The following is a 17,718-nucleotide window of genomic DNA, read 5'->3' as shown; positions in this document are numbered from 1 at the left end:
TCCAAGTCTTTCCATTTCCTAACAAATGGGGCAATGTCATTCTTTCTGATGGAGGCATAGAATTCCATTGTGTATATATACCATATTTTCTTGATCCATTCATCTACTGAGGGGCATCTGGATTGGTTCCATATCTTAGCTATAGTAAATAGTGCTGCAATAAACATAGTTGTGCTGGTAGCTTTAGTGTGGTCTTATTTGTGACCATTTGGGTAAATGCCCAAAAGTGGGATTGCTGGGTCATAGGGGAGCTCTATGTGCGCTACTCCTTCTTATAGGAAGTTAAGGAATAAAATTTCCTTTTAAGTTTTAAGCTGACCACACACACACACGCACACACACATGCAAGAGAATGGAAATTTTTTGAACCAAAAAAATCATTAACTTACCAGGTAACAAAAACACAACTCACTCCAATGATCATATAGGTAAATGCATAATGCCAACAAAGGCATATGCTGAGAAACATACGGTTGTTATGATCTTTCAGATCCCACTTAGGACTTCCATTTGGGGGATACAGAACAAAAGCAACCTGTGATTTAAAATGAACAAAAAGCATATATTAAAATAACCAATCATATTCCCCAAGATGGTACATTTCAAAATGTTTGGTAATGATGAAGACTCCATTATCTCATATTCTCAGGAAACACAATAGGTTTTTCTCTCTGTTAAATTAATAAAGACAGTATCTACCAAACTTTAAATATATATTATATATACTTATTGATCCTGAGGCTTGAACTCAGGATCTGACTCTGAGCTTTTTTGGATGGGTTCCCTCTAGTTGTACACCAAATACCATTTTCCCTCCCTGATACATATGAACTTCACAGTTATCCTTAAACTTCACAACTTCAAGGAGATGTTGTTATCCCTCAGGTCACAGTGGTAAAGACTGGAATTCAGAGTAATTTCTTCCTCAGTATTCAAAACAGCTGAATGACTAAGACAGGATTCTCTGGCTCTAAAATTTTTGTTTTTTCTTCTAACTATGCTGTCTTTCCCCACAGATTCTTTCCATGTGGGAAACTATGAGAGAAGGTCAGTTTGAGTCACCTCAGTCGTTCTGATGAGGTTTAGACAATGAACTAAGATGAAACTTGATCCCATAAAGACACAGTAAAGTAACCTCTTAAAACACAGATTTCAGCAGCCAAGATGATGTGTATCAGGGTCCCAGTTACTCAGGAGGCTGAGGTAGGAAAATCACTTGATCCTATAACCTCAAGGTCATCTTGGAAAATATATTGAGACCTCACCTCAAAAATAGAAAACAAATGAAAAAACTGAACATCAACATACAGTTTAGAAACTGGCAGTCTCCGAGCCCACGCCTACTTCATAGTTACATGTTGACTCACCTGCACACTTTTAAAAATATAATTTGAAGTTGTCAACACTTAAAAAATTAGAGAACATCACTCAAAAGTCTACAGTCTAAGCTTTTTAGTAAGAATAGAAATTTCTGGCCATATTAGACCCGGATGACCAACAGGAAAACATGGATTGAAACATATATTCTCCATCACTTTGTCACTAAGATGATCTGTCTGACCAAACGAACAGAGGTAGACCAACATTTCTATTTATGGCTGACCCTGTTTGTCTTGTTTATTGAGGAAATGGAGTCCCAGCATTTTCCAATCATATTTGCTAATGTCCTTCTTTCTATCCCAGGAATCAACATGCATTTGCTGTGTACTTTATAGAGACAGGAAACTTAAAACCTACCTGATACTGATCCTCCATCCTAAATTAGTCAACTGTCCATTACTGTGATGAAATTAACTGAGAAAAACAACTTAAAATGTCTATTCAGGCTCACAGGTTTAAAGGCACCAGTCTCTGGTCATTTGACTCTGTTGTGTCTGGGGCTGCCGTAAAGCAGAACATCATAAAAGGAATATGAGGTACGTGATGGCTGCTCCTTTTGTGGTTGCCAGGGGAGAGAGAAAGAGGACGAGGGAGAAAGAAAGGGACCAGAGACAGGCTCTGAGGTCACTTCCTCATCCACTCCAGTCTCTCCTCCTTTAGTCAGTGGGAAGTCCCTGAGGTTATCATAAGCCCTGGAGCCATGCCTTCCCCTATTTAATCTCTGTCATTAGTTCCCTCTCTGCACATCTACATCTGGTGCAGGCTGGTGCTTTGGTTTTAATAACTCTCCCCTGCCTGAACCACATGGAGGTTTCCTTTCCACAACCCTTATAGTTCTTCAATGTTGTTCCAAGCTACTAGTGCCATGGAAGCTGGCAAAACTTTTTAAAGGGACGAGAACAGAGGGAAGGAACTGAGGTACCTGGAGACACACCTTTGAGAAAAATACTAAGATTTTGGCCCCTCCTGTCTCTGCTTCTAGGCCAACATGAGAATCGTTTTCTTGACATGCTTCTGCCGTGTGGTTCTGCATCACCACAGGCCCACGACAACAGGACCAAGCACTCACGAACAGAAATCGCTCACCTCCTTACCCCCAAATAAGCATCGGCAGCTTTGGTTTATGCATGATATTTTGTTAGACAGGGAAAAGCTTACCAACACAGACCTGCCGCCAGATTCTCCGTTTTAGGTCCCACCAATGCTTCTCTAGTGTCATCAACATAATCCACCCAACCTTGCTTGAAAAATGGTATGTTCTAGTTCCCAAATAGAGGGCAAACAGATGTGACCATCTTATTGGATGGTTCCAGTATTAGCCCCCAGTAAAATACCATCTTTGTACCCGTAAACAAACTCTAATTCAATCCAATGTCTCAGCCTCCTAAGAATGAAGGATGACAATTCAGGAACAAGGGATTGGGGATGTGGCTCAAGTGGTGCTTGTCTAGCAAGTGACAGACCCTGAGTTCACACACACACACACACACACACACACACACACACACACACTAGGAACACAAAGCAAACCAGAAGGATATCAAGGCACAGATTCTTTTCTGGGCTCTTAAGAAGGAATCAACATCAGTGTCTGGCTCTGTCTCCCTTTGAGAACACCCACACTCTGTTAGAGCATGCCACTGCCCTTCTGTTTGTCTGCTTATCTGCTTTTTGTCTGTCCGCTTGTTTACTTACTCACTAAAGCTCTGCCAAGTTTTCTTACCATCAAAAAATAAATAAATAAAGGATTCAATCTCATAAATACCTTGCTTTTGTGTATTTTATATTTGGTCTCCAGGGAAAGAATAAATTTCTGTTAAGCTTCCAGCTTGAGGGAATTTGTTATTTCAGGCTTAAGAAACTAACATAGCAAGTATGACCAAAATAACAGAAGAGAATCACTTGCCCTGATGAACCTCAAGCCTGGATACATTAGTGACACTCATCTAGGCTTCAAATCCTAACGACTTCACTTGTCCCTGGAAGCTTCCTTGCTCTCTTCCTCTAGAATTAGCCACCCTCTCCTCAGGGCAGAGTGAATTTTCAAGTAATGACATCTATTTTTCTCAATATTCCCGTGAGATATTTCCATTTATGTGGTGACTCATATGACTAATGAGGTAAAGTTAAAATGCTAATACTGAGGCCCACAGGCTATTCGGTACATGCCATATTCATAAGTGCCTTTTGAAGCTTCCAAAATAAATTCGCTAAAGTAACCTCCATCGGTCATCTTCAATTCTCCCAAGCTTTTTTTTTTTTTTTTTGGTTGGTTGTGGGGCTTGAACTCTAGGCCTGGGCACTGCCCCTCAGCTCTTCAGCTCAAGGCAAGTGTGCTACCACTTGAGTCACAGTGCTACTTCTTGGCTTTTTCTGCTTATATGGTGCTGAGGAATTGAACCCACTGCCTCATGCATGCAAGGCAAGCACTCTACCTCTGAGACACCTTCCCAGCCCTTTTTACTGTTTTTCACTAGAAAAGGAAAAACTGTGAGTGCTTCCCACTGTCTCATTGGAACCCACAGTATTGAAAGACAAATATTGACTGAGGATGAGACTGTAAACCTATGAATAGTCAATTGTAGAGACCACACTTAAACCCACAGAAACATCCCATAGTCATCTTAACCACAAAACCATAAAGGAAGCTGAAGTCTCATACTAAGGGCCAGAAACTGTCACAAGTCACTCGATCATCATTTCAATACAAAGATAACATAAAAATCTGCCACTGTGCCTTTATGAACTATTCCTAATTTGATTTTTAACATAAAATTACAAGAAAAAAGACCTATAAAAGAATATTTTCTTGTGATAGCTTGTATGTCACCCATATCTGTTTCAATTAGTCTGAGCTTCATTACTATCATATTTCCATAACAAATAATGATACAATCTATGCATAGTTTACAACTTGAGTTTCATATTGATCCATATCTTATTATCTGTCTAACCATGTATTGCAACACTATAAGCCCAAACAAGTGTTTGATCTATCATTTCACGCCACTGCTACTTTTTTCTTTCATTTTCAAATAAAACTTCATTTTTCTTAAAGGTAAGAAAGGTTTCATTTTCATTTGGACTGAAGAGATAATCCTGGGCTAGGAAGGTAGGTAGAGAATAACAAGAAGCCAAGCCAGCAGGAACAGTTTCCTTCTTCCCCGACTATCTCTGTCTCCTTTGTGAAGGAGAATGAGAAAAGGCTCAGACAAAATACGAGTTAGTTTTTGAAATAGTCTCCTACACAGAAACAGAAGAAGAGCCTGACTCAAGGAACAAGGGGACATTGATGAACTTTCTTTTTCTTTTCTAAATTATGAATAAGTTATTAAAGAAAACTTTTGTGTCTTTGAATTTGTGAAAGGGTCTTCCTGTCTAGTCCAAGCTGACCTTTAATTCACAATCCCCCAGCCTCAGCCTCCAAAGTGCTGGTATTACAGGCTTACACTACTATATCCCATAAGAAAACATTATTAAATGTAATAAGGCTCAGGGAAAAAAATCCAAAGATGTTTTTATAAGTTTGGAGGGCAATTCTCCATCTGTGTACATATTACACAATCATTTAAATTTGAATTATTAAAAAATGGTGTGAGCTGGGTGGCAATGGCTCATCCTTTTATACAGAAATTCTTCACTTAGCATGGGAGTTACATTCCAGAGACCCCTATGATGGGTGAATATATATAAAGTTGCAGCATTATCTTTATTTTCTTATTTATATATAGTGTAAGGCTCTTCCCACTCTCCTATAAACCTTTCCCACTCTCTTATTAACCTTAATTAACATTTTAATATTTGATATTATTATTGTTTAGGCAAAAAATCATTAAAATGGTAAATATTATATAAATACCTTATACCTATACTGCAAAATCCTATGATAGAGCAAAAACTCTGTGATATAGAATTAGATATATATTTTGTTTTTTTAAATCTGAAATACAGTGAAGCCTCAATAAGTGAACCACTGTATAGTGAGGAAAGACTATAATCTGAGCTACTCAGGAAGCTGATTGTAGTTCAAAGCCTGGCCAGGCAGGAAAGTCTGGAATTCTCATCCCCAATTAACTACCAGAAAAAGCTCAGGGACAGCACCCAGGCCCTGAGTTCAAGTCCCATGACTGACAAAAATATAAAAATTAAATTAAATTGAAAACAGCCAGTCTGAACATTTGCCTCTTTCAGTTACATGTCCTACACATGGCTCCAGGAGGCAGGTGTGTCATTAATAGGTCTGCACATAATTGATGCACTATTATTGGTCAAGTAAAGAGAAATGGTGAAAGAAAAAGCAAGGTTTAAAAAAAGTCACTTCATGGGCTGGCTCAGTGGTAGAGTGCTTGCCTTGCATGCATGAGGCCTGGGTTTGATTCCTCAGCACCACATAAGCAGAAAAAGCCTGAAGTGGCACTGTGGCTTAAGTGGTAGAGCACTTGCCTTGAGCTGAAGAGCTGAGGGACAGTACCCAGGCCCAGAGTTCAAGCCCCATGACTGACAAAACAAAAAGTCACTTCAGACAGAATTGTGACCATAACTATAATCAATAAACCATGAAAACATAATAAATTCAAGTAGGTTTCTACACATTTGGATTTGGGTTTCAGATAAATGGAAAAACAGGCAGTTAACAGGGCTAAACTGTCATTTCCCATAAGGATGTTTGCATTGCTAGAATATGTTCATTTTTCTTTGTCTCCAGACAGTATTTAGGCTGACTGCTAAGTCAAACAGGAAACTAATCTAGACATTTGAGGAGATGAAAAGCTTCAAGGTAATTAAAGATTTATGCCCAAAAATATTAAACTCACAGAAATGCCTTAGAAAAGCTTTTGGGGAGATGAAAACACTATTTTTCCGTTCTGAATTTGAATTTTAATCTTCTACCTATGGATATCCCATTTCCAGCACTACTTGTTAAAGAAGCTTTTTTGCAATGTATATGTTCTTGGCCACTTTCTCAAGAAACACGTGACAGTCTTGCTTGGGCTTATTCTGGATCTTATATTCTATCCTAGTTTTCTGTCTGTTTTTGTGCCAGTGTACCATTATGTTTTTGTTAGTACGGCTCTGCAGTATAATTTGAAGTCTGGTATTGTTGATGCCTTCAGCATTGTTTATTTTGCTCAAGAGTTCTTTGGCTAGCCAGGGTATTTTGTGCTTCCACAAGAATTTTAGGATTGTTTTTTCTATCTCTATAAAGAATGAACAGAGATGAGATTTTGACAGGGATTGACTAACTGTGGATTTCCTTTGGCAGTTACATCTATAAATGTATATGACATTATGATTTAACAGTTTCAGATGTTCATTGATTGGAATTAATAGCAACGCATTAAGGGTAGAGAGTTGACATAAAAAATTGAAAGATTATAGGTGTTGTGGTTAACATGTTCAGTTTTAGAGTTTTTATCTATTACTGATTGTGCCTGGGAGAGTAACTTTTCTCTTTGGATTTTCCTACAGTAAATTAGAAATGATAGTACCTAATTTCTGACTTGGCGTAAGAACACAGCAAAATAAGGTATATATAAAAATCTAATATAATAGCCCAAAATGTTATTTCTCAATAAATAACAGTTTCTTCTCTTTCTTGATTTCCAGATGTTTCTAGAATCTACTACCCATCAGGTGATTAAGCTTCTTGAGGGTCAAGAATTGCTTCCAACTAAAGGCATAAATGAGATTTCCCACAGGGAAAGGGAAAAGGACAGTTAGTTGTATGATTAAGATGTGAACAACCTTCTTCCTCCATCTACTTTGACCATGTCCCCATCAAGGCCTCTGAGCCACTTGAAGGACATCATCTCTCAGAGAACTACTGGATGAAAGTCTCATGAGTCAAGTTAAAGTACACCATCAAATAAGGAGATAGAAATACTAGGTATTAGCTGAAGGCTCCAACCTACCTGCCAGAACCAGGTCCCTTGTAGCATGAGGAGACTTGACCTCAGAAGCTCCAGCAATACATTATTCTTTGTGAGGAACTCCAGGAAGGAAACTATTCCTGCCAAAAGGACGACCAAGCACAGCATCTGGTGTACAAAGATGTCTAGCATTTCTCGGCCATGAGTGTGGTTGTAAAAGATAAAACCTGACAGAGGGAGAAAAATAATTTGTCTTTTTTTCCTCCATAGAATCACATGCTACCCGTTGCTTCTCTAGCATACTCTGTCCACAGAATCGTACACATGTATATAAGTGCTCAAAAAGTTTTCCTCTGATTCCCACGGCAATGAACTTTGGCATTTGAGGAGTCATGATTGCCCTTTAGAATGCTGTCCTTGGGATAGAGGAGTTAGAGGCATGGCTCAGGTGGCAGAGCACCAGCCAACGAGCAAAAGAATCAGATGCTGAGTTTGAGTTCCAGTCCCAAACTCACAAAAAAAAAATGAAATCTTTGGAATTCAGCTCTCCTTTTCCCTTCCCCCAACTTTTTTCTCTCCTCTAACACAAAATGACATTTTAGCCAGGTGCCAATGGCTCATGCCTGTAATCCTAGCTACTCAGGAGGCTGAGATCTGAGGATCACAGTTCAAAGCCAGCCCAGGCAGGAAAAGTCTGAGACTCTTATCTCCAATTAACCAAGAGAAAACTGGAAGTGGTGTTGTGGCTCAAGTGGTAGAGCACTTGCCTTGAACAGAAGAGCTCAAGGACAGCACCCAGGCCCAGAGTTCAAGCCCTTCAAGCCCCACGACCAACCAAAAAAAAAAAAAAGATACTTTAAACTGTATTTCTAAGCATCTTCTACATAGGCTAATGAGTAATATCTATGACAGGACAAGGGAGCTATAATTATTGTGAATATACAAATGAATAAATATAAAATGAAGGCTTGACTGAAGGAATTTTATACAATGAAATGAATGTGCACATGCATCATAAGGTAGACCTTGAACAAAACTCTAGAGCAGTAGTACCCACTTCATTTTTTCAAATTCTATAAATAGATATAAATTCATCTTCATTGTTTTCATTTAGGTAAAGAGGAAAAGATACTCATGAAAAGGACAGTAACACCCTGAGATCATGAAACCTTGCAATCTAGACCTTGATCTCAAAGAGGGACAGATAAAATATTCCTATCTTTGGATGAGGGACAAGGAAAGGGGATCAAGTGGGAGGAGACCGCTTCCTGATCATTTGGGATTTTACAGTTCTGAAATCAGTCAATTTCTTGAGTGTACAATAAATGGAAGCAAATCATTTATCACGCCATGTTTTCTATTTCCTTCCAACCATAATCTGGAAAAACAACTGAATGAAACTTTGTTTTCTTGAACTTCTCCAAATTAAGGACCTCATGTTTTTATGTGACTGAACTTTTTGGACCCTGCTTCTCACATATTGAGATTGTCTTGTGATGCCAGTATTCTGGAAGCCAGCAAGCAGATGCTGGAACATGTTCTGCCATGAGCAGTTGCCCATTCCAATGCTCCACTGCTGACTTCAGTTTTCACTGTCAAAAGTGAAAATGGTAATAACCAGGACAAGCAAGACAGCAGTAAACACTGTTGGTGATTCTTTGAGACACATATAAAGCAGGGGGAAAAGCACATTGAATAATTTGTGCTGGCCCAGTTCTACTAATGGAAGGAAAATCTTTGGCATCCTGCTAGGACACCCAAATATTTCACGATGGCCCAGGTATATGGCCTTGTCAAGCAAGACTGTACCTTAACCCAAAGACACATTATTGTAAAGGGTTACATGAATCTCATTAATAGAGAAAATTACAGAAGGAAAAAATGAAAACATCACTCATACTTACCCTCCACAAATAAGGCATTTGACATCATTAACTTCACTAAGGAGCCTGGAAGTGAATTAATGGTGGAACATAAGACTTTGGAAACACCCATCAGTCCAAAGAAGAAATACATGGTACAGTGATGCCAGCCATCGAGTTGATTCCACTGGCCTTCTTTATATAAGATCAGGGATGGTCCTCCATTAAGAAACTGTTCCCCACCTATGCCTGTAGAGAAAGACATTAGTTTTATCAACCCTCTCCATAAACTTTCCTAGTATTCGTGAATATGCAAGGACATTTATTCATTATCTATTACAATCTACTGTCCTCTTATAGATTGATCCCTCTTTCTGAACCATTCTCTAACGGTCTAGTACAAACTTCAGATATATTTTAGTTCAGATGCTGTCTATCTGGGTAAAAAAATCTTAGTCAAAACAATCATATCACCAATAGAGTCAAATCATTATCTCAAATGATCAATGATTATAATGTTAGTTCAACTGTTTGTTGTAATTACTAAAGTAAATCCTGTCTGATTTGGGGGTCTAAATTTAGGAGATCAGTCTATAAAGGATGGATTATTTTTTCCTCTAGATATTACATGTTTTAGCTACCACAAAACAAGAAGTTGTCCTTAGTAGCCATCAAATACACTAGGAGTTTGGGTTTTTCTCAGTGAAGAATAACTGAGAAGACGCAGACAAATGATCTAGTCAGTTATACAAAAGTTTAGACAGGTGGCTCACACCTGTAATCCTAGCTACTCAGGAGGCTGAGATCTGAGGATCATAGTTAAATGCCAGCCAGGGCAGGAAAGTCCATGAGACTCTTATCTCCTATAAACAACTAGAAAACCAGAAGTGATGCTGTGGCTCAAGTGGTAGGGTGCTTTCTTTGAGTTGAAGAGCGCAGGGACAGCGCCCAGGCCCAGAGTTCAAGCCCCACAACCAACAAAAACAAACAAACAAACAAACACAAACCTAGAAGTGGCACTGTGGCTCAAATGGTAGAGCTTTAGCCTTGAGCACAAAGTGGCTTGGGACATTGTCCTGACCCTGAATTCAAGCCCCACAACCAACCAAAAACAACAACAACAACAACAATTTGACTTCCTTAGAGATGATACCTTGCTTATTAACCTATCCTATTTGGTAAAGAAGTTCTTTTCTTTGGAAATAGTTGTGCTGTAGTTATTTTATTTTATTGAACTTGGGACCTGGGTGTTGTCCCTGAGCTCTTTTGCTCAAGGCTAGTGCTCTACCACTTTGAGCAATAGTGTCACTTTGGGTTTTCTGGTGGTTAATTGGAGATAAGAGTCTCACAGACTTTCCTGCCTGGCTGGCTTTAAACCAAAATCATGACATCTCACCTTCCTGAGTACCTAGGATTACAAGCATAAGCCACCAGTGCCTGTAATTTGATGGTCAAAGACCTACCTCTATCAATAAAACATGAGAAAAAAAACAAATGTAAATGTGGAAATTTTATATTTAACAAAGAAGAGGCCTGAGTGGAACACTAACAAATACAGAATGCATTCCTAGAATTTCCAAAGGTAATGAAATCCTCTAGAAGTTGTCTGCCTCACTTCCTTCTCCAGGTCAGAAAACAAAAGAGAAAGACAAGTGCATGAGGCACTATCCTCCTCCACTCCGACTCCTCTCCAGCCTATCTGCAGTGATTTACCAGAAAAACATCACCATAATCACTTAATCATTTTGGTGTTATTTGAGAAGTGGTTTCTAATAGGGTTTATTCTTTCAGAGATCAGAACAGTTGTTATGAAAGTGTTTCAGAGGCTCTAACCAATTTTAAAATCTAATTCACCTTGACTGGGTAGGCAAATTAAGTACTATGGTTAAGTGCTAAGGGAGTATGTAGGACTAAGTTCTTATTTACACAAGAACTGTACCACATTATATCAGAAGACAATTACAATTAGAATATGTATTACACCTTTCTTTTGGTGCCAATTCTGGGGCTTGAATTCAGGACTTCGGTGTTGTCCCTGACATTCAGCAGTGGTAGTGCTCTATTATGTCACCACAGAGCCACCTCCAGCTTTTTCTGAGTAGATCATTAGAGAGTTTCTAGACTTTCTTCCCCAGACTGGCTTCAAGCTGCAATCAATCCTCAGATCCCAGCCTTCTCAGTACTTAGGATTACAGACATCAACAACCAGTGCCTGGCCAAGACGTATTTTAAATACAAAGTTCATTTTAACATAGCTTGATTTTATAGTGACTCTTCTTTGTGCTCATGAAAATACTCAAAAGGAGAAGAGAAAACACAGAAATGGTCCACTCACCACTCAGAGCCATGAAGATTAGTATAATTCCCTCCACAAGTTCTACTCGTTGGGTTGATGCTTTGGTGCCAAGATAGCATATCCGCTTCTGCTTTTTGGAGACATATTTCAGAATAGATTTGATGATCCACCAAAAACTCATGAGAAAGAAGTAAGTTCCAGGGAGGGCATGACCTCTGAAACTCCCCATGACCTACAAAGATAAGAGTATGCATTAGATAGGTATTCATTTCTAGAGTCTGGCCAAAATGTCCTTTGTCTCCAGAGAGTATACTAACTTTTGGGAACCTTGTAGATCTTACTCCAATATCAAGAATGCCAAAAAAAAAAAAAGAAAATAGATGGCATTCATTGAACACTTATCATATATTTTAGGCATTGTGTCAGGTGTTTTACAAGGGATTTATCACCTATGAGTGAAAGGTTATTATTCCATTTTCAATTGAGGTACAAGGCTAAAGAAGTAAGATAACTTTCCCATATCTCACAATTATTTAGTAAAAAATTTCTTATTTTTAACACAGAGCTCAAAATGATTTCTTATAAAAAACAGTGTTTCACAATGCACTTGCTTCTTAACCACACTTAAAAAAATATAATATGAAAATTTGACATCTGTGTTTAAAGCTTTGAATGACATGAAATTGCCTGCAAGTGTGTGTGTGTGTGTGTGTGTGTGTGTACATGTACTGGACCTTGGGGATGAAATCAAGGCCTGGGCACTGTTCCTGAGCTTCTTTGCTCAAGGATCATGTTCTACTAGAACCATAGCCCTACTTCTGATTTTTTTTTTTTTGGTAGTTCATTGGAGATAAGAGTCTCGCCAGTTTTCCTGTTCAGGCTGGCTTTGACCCATGATCCTCAGATCTCAGCCTCCTATGTAGCTGGGATTACAGGCGTAAGCTACCAGTGTCCAGTTGCCTATGCATTTTTAAAGTAAATAGGTTTCAAAGGATCAAGTGTGTTTCAGAGACCATGAGTATTCCTCAGATATTCATATTCCTTCCCACCTTTGCCCAGCCTCTCCTCCAGCTGACTTAGAATTGAGTTTTTAACTCTGATTACTGGGCTGATGTGGAATCAGCACAAGGCTGAGACAGTTCAGTTCCTTTATCTCTCTCTTCCCCCTGCTTTGGCAACCTTGAAATGAGATGGCCACAGAATAGAGGATGGGAAACCAGCTTGCTTCACATTATGAAGAAATCCTTCCTTATTGTCTTAAGGCACTGAAACTTCGACTTTTATTTTAAAAAGAATTTAGTCCTGCTTAACCAGAAGTCAACTAACCCAATTCCTATTGCAAATTTTGTTTACACTATTGCCACATGGAAGAAAGTCACTTCTGACTAATAAACACGGGTGTATCTGGTCAGTGATATAGAGACACTGGTCTTGAATGATGTATGCTCTTAATAATTCAAAGAGTTCTTTGTTCAAATGTCTTGTGCCATGAACAGTATAATGGAGAGACAGTCCAGGATTATTTCTGTTTATTTAGGTAGACATATGCCAGTTCATGAGAAAGGATTTCAGAATTCTACCTGGCCCAGAAGACTTCATAGCTGAGTACTGGGCCTCTCAGTGTAGGCAACAATTCTTTGGCTAATTCCTCGAGAGGAAACTGTGAAGTTGACGTTAATATGGACAATCTATCTCCAGTGAAGTCTCATTTCAGTGCATGTTTAAATCATACAAGCCATCTTACTATCAAACATGTTATGTGCAGGTTCTGGTACATCTTTTGGGTGGACTTGAGCCTATGTCCCTTAACCTCTCTGAGTCTTTGTTTTTAATTAATTAAAGGAGAAGATATGGGTATAAATGATGCCAGGAGTTTCTTTTCTGGATAATTACCCTAGCTGCCCTCCTTCCACAGTGTGGCTGAATCCACTGTTTGTTTTGATTTAGGTTACTACCTGGAATTGGAAAATACATCCTGACTGTAAACATTTCAAACTTTCTGGAAAACAATTTGACATGATTTAAAGATCATTCACAATTTGTATTCCTTGGTATAAAAAAACTCACTTGGAAGAGTTTGTCCCAAATATATTCCTGGAAATAACAAATCTATATTGGTGCCTATCGCAAAAGCTATATGTACATCTATATATAGAGAGATAGATAGTAATAGATAGATAGATAGATAGATAGATAGATAGATAGACCCAAAAATAGAAGAATTATTAAATAAGTGATACAACTTCTAAAAATACAATTTTCAAATAACTTAAATGACAGAAGATAAGTAAATGAAAAGAATGGGATAAAAACCAAGGAATAGAGGCTTAAGGTCACACTAAGTAGGTGTGAATACCAGGTTAACCATTTATTAGCAAGATGACTTTTGGAAGTTACTTAATCTTCACTGCCTCAATTTTCTCTTTTGTAAATTAGGACTAATTATAATACCTATTGCATAGAATTAAGATGAGTTGTTCCAAAACAAATAATCTATTCAGTAGTCATGCTATCCTCAACTACCAAAGTAAAACCAAATGAACAACTGTACTTAGCTACAAACTACAGAAATGTGAACATTTTCTTTACTAGTCATCTGATAATTATCTGTGTACTTCTTTTTTTATTGTGAAAATACCGTACAGAGGGGTTACAATTACATGAACAAGGTAATGAGTACCTTTCTTTTGGTGGGAGCGGGGAAGGACCGGTCGTGAGGCCTGAACTCTGGGCCTGGATGCTGTCCCTCAGCTCTTCAGCTCAAGGCTAGCGCTCTACCACTTGAGCCACAGCGCCACTTCCGGCTTTTTTCTTTTAGCTTATGTGGTGCTGAGGAATCGAACCCAGGGCCTCTGGCATGCAAGGCAAGCACTCTACCACTGAGCCACCTTCCCAACCCTAATGAGTACCTTTCTTATAAAGCAGTATAACACTTTTACTTCTAATGTTTTAAAGAGTTACTGGGATCTTCTTTGGTTATATAATTCTTATACTTTAATTAGGGAATAAAGCTCTTGAAAACAGAGAAAACAAATCTACATGACAAATTTCTCTTTGAACTTAATATCTTATGTACTGTAGGTTTCTTAGTTAACAAGAGTAAGTAAGCAGTTCTTATCATAGAAATTATTTATCAAGCATCTTTACTCTGATACCTCTAAGGTCATCTCATACTTAGCATTTAACTAATCACTCACTTCCAGAAAGTAACTTTCTCCCAACTACCTATTTGGTCAACAAGAACTGTCATTTGCCTTACTTGCCCAAACCTAAAACATGAAAATCACCCAAGAGTCTGGCTAGTTCCCTAAAAGTGAATTCATTATTGAAAAGCCTTGCTCTGCTGTCTAACATCAAACCCTCTGTCTAAAACTCCTAGCTGCTTCAGTTTCATCCGCTTGAAAAGTCTTCCCTGAAGGCCCAAACAGGCAATCCTGTTACACCTTAAAGCATCAAGCATTCACTTCAATAAATCCATCTTCCTGATTAACCTCTGAGATCTTAGTCACCAAAACCATGCCAGCCTTGTAACAGAGCATTGAGGACTCAAAATTAAAGAGCCTGGGCCAATTTTCTGCTTGTTCATTACTTCTCTCTCTCTCCCTCTCTCTCCCCCCCTCCTTTATCTTTCTTCCTTGTTCCCTTCTTTCTGTCCCTCCCATCCTTCCCTGCCTCCTTCCCTCCCTCTCTTCCTTCCTTCCTTCCTCCCTTCCTTCCTTCCTTCCTTCCTTCCTTCCTTCCTTTCTTCCTTCCTTTTTTCTTTCTTTCTTACCCCTAACATATTAAGGAAGAAAATGCCAGAGTTACAAAAAACAACTTTAGGGTTCCTACCTTTCTGCATATAAAAATATTTGACCAAAGTCAAAGTTATAACAGGCTTTCTAGATTTGTCTGGCTAATGAACCCAGCAAACCCAGTAATTCTTGGCAATGGGAATAAATTTGTTTTACTTCTCATCCATTGTGCCATTTCAGAAGCCATTGTCTATCCAATTATTGTCCCCTGATTTACTACTGCCTTCAGATATAACTTACTTTATGTAAAAGGTGAGTACAGTAGTAAAGTTTGGTAAGATTTAAATCCAGTGAGCACACACAGTCTCTTTAAAAAACCCAGGGCTTTCTTTCATCACCATAACATGAAATATATTTGCCAGGCAGCCAGCAGAAACCTTGGGGGAATCACCAGGGTAGGAAACAAAAAGACCTTTCCTGAGGATCCTTCCCAGTTGCACCCAGATACAATTCATCCTAAAATTCATATTCCTCTCCTATCCAAAGAAACTGTGGCTTCTAATGACACTAAACATCCTCTGGTTAAATATAAGAAAAAAATCTCCACTAGTCCTTTATTCTGACTACCCTAATACATGCACACACACACACACACACACACACACACACACATACACACACACACGCATATACCACTACCACCATCACCACCACCATCATCACCACTATCACTAGTTTTAAATTCTAGTGTTGAAAAGAGACAAAATTGGCAAATCCCTAAGACCTTAATTAGGTGTTGGGTGTTAATTCCCAGCCATTATCATAGCTTAGCCTCTATACAGAGAGAATTCAGCCTAGGGGAAGATATGTAACAATCTTATTGATAGAAATTCAATCAAATAGCTAATTTCAATATTATGAGAAAGGTCTTAAACTACAATTGTCTTAAGTCACTACCAACATTTGTCTTAATCAGTGATTCATACTTCAAATTACATATGTAAATTCTAATACATTGAATATGTGCTGTCTTGTCTTCTCTTAACTATTGCTTCATGAGTAACTTTAAAAAATCTACTTTTTATGCTTAGTGACATTTTTATTAAAGGAAAAGTTCAAAATGCCCAATAATTACAGATAACAATTGATATACACATGAATAAAAGTAAATGCTGAGTAAACATTAGAATAAATTATGCATATCATTTACTTTAAGGTTAAATAAAGTACCTGAAAAGGATGTTACAGATTTATTTTCAGATATAGTTTCATTTGGATCCCACTTTAACAAATCTTGATTCAACATCATTCCATACATCTCTCAGACTTTATCTTCCATATTTGAACAGTTTGAATTTTCTTAGTGAAATGATCCTTACCCTCACAATTTCTTCAGTGTCGAACCCAACTGAATCCTCTTGTCTCAAGGATTTAGAATGGTTCCCAGGCTCCAGAAAAGAACAGCAGGTGCTGACAGGCCCTGAATCTAAAACCTCCTACTGCCTTCGTTTGGAATCGAATCAAATGCACTCACCAAAAATCCCTATGTCACAATGCATTTAAACCCAGGGAACACACCCTTCCGAAAAGTCCTGCCTCCCTGTCCAACTCTGTGGACTATTTGTCACTCACTACATTTTATCAGGTCACTAGTCTTAAGCATATGTCACCTTCAGTGACATCCAAAGCCAATAGATGTCCCTATGTGCACTTTCCTTCAGGTCATTAAAACGTGTAGCAAAAGAAATGATTATAGCAGCAATAGCATAATTAAGCATATTCTATAAGTCCTAAGAAGATAAACCAGTTCTTAACATGCAGGGATGTGTGAAAGAAGGTGTCACTCTTTTTTTTTTTATCACTTAAGAAAAAAAAAGAAAAGGACAAAAGCCAATGGAGGATGCGTTCCTGCCTGAGACTTTATCACTGACCTGAGGACAATCAGGATGAAAAAGAGCTGGAGTGGCTAACAAAAGGTGCATTCCTGTACCTCATTTAACATGTATTGAATCTATTAGTACAAGAAATCTCAGGACTCAGAAATCTGCATATTGAACAAGCACTAACCAGTTCATTTTTTTCTTTAGTTTTGCGAAACAAAGTATTAGGATGTGTGGAGACAAGAAGACAGAACCAAGACACTGAGATTTAAACATGACTTCCTTACCACAATACCTCAGAGATCATACGTCACCTACTGATTTTATAGATGTCAGAAGAATTCTGGCTCTATTAGAAAAAATAGACCCAGTGGAATGCTACTATGTTCCTTATTTTATCTTATTTTGATTTCTATACCTCTTTAAATAACTAATACTAGAGGCTATTTTTAACCAAACATCTAAAATGAAAAATGTCCTAAACTTGAACATATAAAGAAAGATAGGATCCAGCAATCCAAAAATGTATGCCTTTTTAAAAAATAATAAAACCAAATGAACCCTTAGATATGTATTTTAATGTTTTTTCTTTCATACATGTGTTTCTAACGCATTTATAAGATTATCTCTTTGTTGCTTTGTATGTCCCTCCCCCACAGTATAACCCCTGCTTTCACTATATTTGATGTCAGTATA

General features: G+C 38.1%; 1 protein-coding gene across 2 annotated transcripts in view; it reads right to left on the bottom strand.

Moving 5' to 3' along the window:
• The window catches only part of LOC105991497 (transmembrane protein 45A-like), a 64,646-nt gene that overhangs the window by 5,298 nt on the left and 41,630 nt on the right, over positions 1-17,718 (bottom strand). The window contains exons 2-5 of one of the 2 annotated variants that reach the window (XM_013024137.1): positions 11,448-11,640; positions 9,155-9,361; positions 7,293-7,477; positions 390-535 (exon numbers count right to left, since the gene is read on the bottom strand). In XM_013024137.1, the coding sequence (XP_012879591.1) occupies positions 390-535; positions 7,293-7,477; positions 9,155-9,361; positions 11,448-11,637 (728 nt within the window). In that variant the 5' untranslated portion in view covers positions 11,638-11,640. The remainder of the gene's footprint in view (positions 1-389; positions 536-7,292; positions 7,478-9,154; positions 9,362-11,447; positions 11,641-17,718) is intronic. The other variant, XM_013024138.1, reaches the window with a different exon arrangement.

The sequence above is a fragment of the Dipodomys ordii genome, unplaced genomic scaffold (assembly GCF_000151885.1).
Source record: "Dipodomys ordii isolate 6190 unplaced genomic scaffold, Dord_2.0 Scaffold73, whole genome shotgun sequence".
Lineage (NCBI taxonomy): Eukaryota > Metazoa > Chordata > Mammalia > Rodentia > Heteromyidae > Dipodomys > Dipodomys ordii.
Note: the sequence above shows the minus strand (reverse complement) of the source record. Positions and strands in the feature narration are given on the sequence as shown.